The sequence below is a fragment of the Piliocolobus tephrosceles genome, chromosome 5, assembly GCF_002776525.5.
Source record: "Piliocolobus tephrosceles isolate RC106 chromosome 5, ASM277652v3, whole genome shotgun sequence".
Lineage (NCBI taxonomy): Eukaryota > Metazoa > Chordata > Mammalia > Primates > Cercopithecidae > Piliocolobus > Piliocolobus tephrosceles.
This window is the reverse complement of record NC_045438.1, coordinates 17,235,405-17,239,660: the sequence shown is the minus strand read 5'-3', so window position 1 is coordinate 17,239,660 and position 4,256 is coordinate 17,235,405. Positions and strand designations below refer to the sequence as shown.

At 42.2% G+C, this 4,256-nt stretch overlaps 1 protein-coding gene across 1 annotated transcript; it reads left to right on the top strand.

The window, feature by feature from the left end:
- The first annotated feature begins 1,489 nt into the window (after positions 1-1,489).
- Positions 1,490-2,918, top strand: LOC111550304 (putative transcriptional regulator encoded by LINC00473). The gene is given in 2 exon segments (XM_023223644.1): positions 1,490-1,729; positions 1,731-2,918. Coding segments are annotated over 2 exon segments (702 nt in total). The 3' UTR covers positions 2,193-2,918.
- Positions 2,919-4,256: the final 1,338 nt, after the last annotated feature.

The following is a 4,256-nucleotide window of genomic DNA, read 5'->3' as shown; positions in this document are numbered from 1 at the left end:
TTAGTAACTATCTTCAAGGCAGAAACAAAACAAGGAACAATAAAAAGCTTCAGGAAGGCTTTATTTTATGAAGGGGTGTGTGCGTGTGTGTATATATATATATATACACACACACATATAAAATCATAAACTGGCATTTTTAATTCCCCTACTCTCCCAGCACACATATGGTATACTACAGTGTGGATGTTGGCAGCCCTAACTGGAATATTTAACAAATAGGCAGTAACAGACATTTATTGAAAAAAGTTTTTATGAGAAAACCCCAAATGTGCACGTTTTGAAGGTGCTTGGCAGTCATGCTTGAGGGGCAGAGTCACGTCCAGGAATCACTGTCCGGATGGCATCATGAAATGATAGCTATACAGATAGGAGCAATGATGGAAGCCAGGTGCATCCCAAGTGGCTTCTGCCCCTGAAGTGCCCAGGGAAGACCTTGGTGATGGGGGATCTTTGGGTCTGCTCTTAAAGAAGGGGTGAAATGGCCTGAGATGGGGATGGCTCTACAGGTGAAAGGTGGTGTATTAGGCCATTCTTCCATTGCTGTAAAGAAACACTTTAGACTGGGAAATTTATAAAGAAAAGAGGTTTAATTGACTCACAGCTCTGCATGCTGTACAGAAAGCATGGTGCTGGCATCTGTTCAGTTTTTAGGGAGGCCTCAGGAAGCTTACAATCATGGCGGAAGGCAAAGGGAGAGCAGGCACATCACATGGCAAAAGCAGGAGCAAGAGAGAGTGGGGGAGGGAGGTGCTACACACTTTTAAATGACCAGATCTCGTGAGAACTCTATCAGGAAGACAGCACCAAGCCACGAGGGATCCACCTTCACGATCCCAACATCCCCCACCAGGTCCCACCTCCAACATTGCAGATTAAAATTCAACATGAGATTTGGGTGGGGACAAATATCCAAATGATGTCAGGTGGGCTCTGTGGGAAGGCCAAGAGGCAGGGAGTGTTTTCAAATGGTTGGAGTCCGTCTGGTTTAGATAGAGAGCTCGTGGAGGGAGTCTCACCACCTCTTGAAGACAAGGCCTTAACATCCGTAGAAACAGATTTTTATTGATTTCAGAAAGGCCCAAGTCAATTTTTTTCCTTCGGATGTAGTATTAATAAATTACTAAGCACTCCCATCTGCCAACCATCGTTCTAAGTGTTTTACTGGTGTCATCTCGTTTAATCCTTTCAACAACCCTATGGGGTGTGTAAATGTTACTATACCCCATTTATTGAAGGAAATGGAACCTAGAAGTATCAGTAACTTGCCTAAGGTCAGAGTACCGAGTGTGAGATGTGGGCAGAAATCCCAGACAGATTTCGGAGTCTGAGCTCTCCTCTGTCTGTATTTCCTCCCCTACCGTGCCCTACACCAAGAAGTGTTGAAGTGTGCGGTCAGCAGTCCTGAAGTTGATGGTGGATTATGTTTCTTCTAAAGGCACTATGGAGATGAAACAATTTAAGTTCTACCAGTGTTTTTCATAGAAACATGGCTACTATAGCACCAAAAGTTGGAGAAAATTACCTTTATTTCTGGATTTCATCAGTGATAAAGGCTGCTGAATTGTGCATATCATTGGTTCATTTCCCACAACTAATCACATTTCACTTTATTCAAGACCTTTTAAAAACGGGACTGTCAGCTGAGGTTGGAAGGCGCAGGCAGGCACCCTGGAGAGAATTCATAGGGAGGCACAGGACGGAACGCTCCAAGGAAAGAAGCAGCACCCCCCAGAAAGGAGTGCTCTAGGGGCTCCAGGCAGCCCAGGAAACGCGGACGTGAGCACCGTGATTGCACTCCCACGTGCACCAACGCTGCCAGTGTGAACAGAAGCGGAGCCCGCAGAGCACCAGGCTTTGCCGGGAGATGGATCACGATGAAAAACAGAGCCAGAGCATGGCGGGAACTTTCCGAGAGGGCATGTTGTTTCCAGGCGGTTCCACCTTCTAATATGAAACAGTCTTGGTTGATTTTCCTTGATACTACTTTATCCTCGGCCTGGTTGTTGGCAAGTAGCTACCCGCGTCTGTACACGCCCTTGATTAGTTTCCACTGCATGTGTTTTAACGCAGTGCTCCTTTTTCCACGTTTATGTGGGCCAACCCTGTCTGTAAAGATCCAGTTTAATACAAATTTGAGTCTAGGTGCTATAGCCTGGAAATGTACTAAAGGCACTACAACATATTGCTGAAAGAATCTTTATTCTGAATGCAAAGCAGACACCTAGTAAAAAATTCTGGAATAATAAAACAAGCCAGGCTCTTGTGCTCAGTTTTGGGGACGCTCCAATTTAAAGGCTTAGTCATTGTCACGGTGTAAGGTTTACCCATTGCCCCCACCACACAAATGTGGGAATGTTGAGAGCTGAGAGTCCTCCGACCTCTTCTGCTGCCCAAGAACTTGGGGTGGGTGGTAATTGGAGAAATCAAAGTGATCAGCTGCAAAGAATTCCATTGCTGGAGCTTGGTTCTGCGGGATTCTTCATGGAGGTCTTAAGGCAGAGACAAAAACAATGACTGTGGGAGGCTCCTGTGAGTAGCCCAAAGGGTTTTGGAGTCAAGTAACCTCAGGTTACAAATCCAGTCCTGCAGGCTAGGAGTTGTGTAAACTTAAAAAAGTGACTGCACCTCCAGGCACATCATTTCCTTACCTGCACCTCCTTCTGACGGATTTTCTGAGGACAATGCAATCCATACCCTATGTTGAATACTTTTCTAATTAATGACGTACAGACACTATTTATTTTACAGGGATAAAAATACCAGAAGAACCCAAGTCATATTCATTTAAAGTGGGACGACAAGTGCATCAAAATCTGAAAAATCATCACTAAAGAACTTATCCATGTAACCAAAAACCATTGAAATAAAATTAAACTATTGAAACAATATTTAAAAATAATAAAATTAGAAAGTCCCAAAAATTTAAAGCAGTTCACCGGTTTCATTTCTTCCTTTATAAAACTGTATTTAGAAATTTATTATATGTGTCTATGCAAACATTTTGAAAATGTAAAAATGTGGAATTGCATAATACTGCTTACTGATTTACAGATATAAATACATCTACATAGACTTGCACACATGCAGGTGCCCCTTGCCCTATACCATTTCACCATCTGAACTTGCTATCTCAACTGAAGAACAAGAGGTTTTGGAGAGAAAGGGATACTTGTTAACATGTGTATGTACATAGCTTTTGGGTTATGGTTTGTCTTACAAAAGAAAGATATTATATATATTTCCTGTATCTTGGTTTAATCAATAGCACTTCCTAGAAATCTTACTAAGTCAGCTGGTATATTCTAATTAATTCTTTGTGCTGGCTGCATAATATTCTGTGGTGTAGAGGTGTAGCCACATCACATTTTATTAATTTTATCTCCTATTAATGGGCACTTACATTACTTCCAGTTTTTTGATGCTATAAACAGTGCTGCAATAAATATTGTTGCACATATGTCCAATTTACTAAAGATTTTATTTCTCCAAATAGAATTTTATTTCTAGTCTCCAAATAGAATTTTATTAGCTCCAATTTCATTTAACCTGCCCTACCACACACATATTCAGGTCATCAACCTGGTTATATGTAGAGAGAGAGAGTGTGTGTGTGTGTGTGTGTGTGTGGTTTTGTTTATTTTTGTTTTATTTTTGATGTTGTTGTTCACTGGACTCTGAACACTATAGGACTTTTTTACATCTATTTCTTGAGTAAGCACTTGACAAGTGCCCAGGGCCCAGTGTTTCAGAAGACATCGGCCAGGGCCCCCTCACTGAAGGAAGCCCTGGGTGGATTTTCTGGGGTTCACATGGGGACCTGACTCATATCCCAAGTATAAGGACCCTGTTGTCCAGGGAGCACAGAGGCCCTTGGCACCCTCCGCTGAAACTCATCCAAGATTAGCAACATTCCAGCCAAATTCTTGTTTTATTGCATGATTTCATTTAAAAATTGCATGTATAACATGGATAAGCTATAAACAAAATAGCCATTTTAATGAAAATGGCAAGAGATATGAGTGGATGTTGCCTTTATTCTAGTTATGTACACAACTTATTAGGAGATGCTCACAGTTGTCAATGGACTCCACGCTACGGCTTTGTGAAGCAGTGTTTGCTTCAGGTGACAGAGCCTCTCTGCTTGCCCACAAGCTGCTCTGTTGGTGACCTGTTTCACAAGGTTGTTTTACCTTGAGTTACTGCTGTGTTCACAGTTGTGCTTCGAGAATGCCAGAGCTCATTGCTCTGTTTGC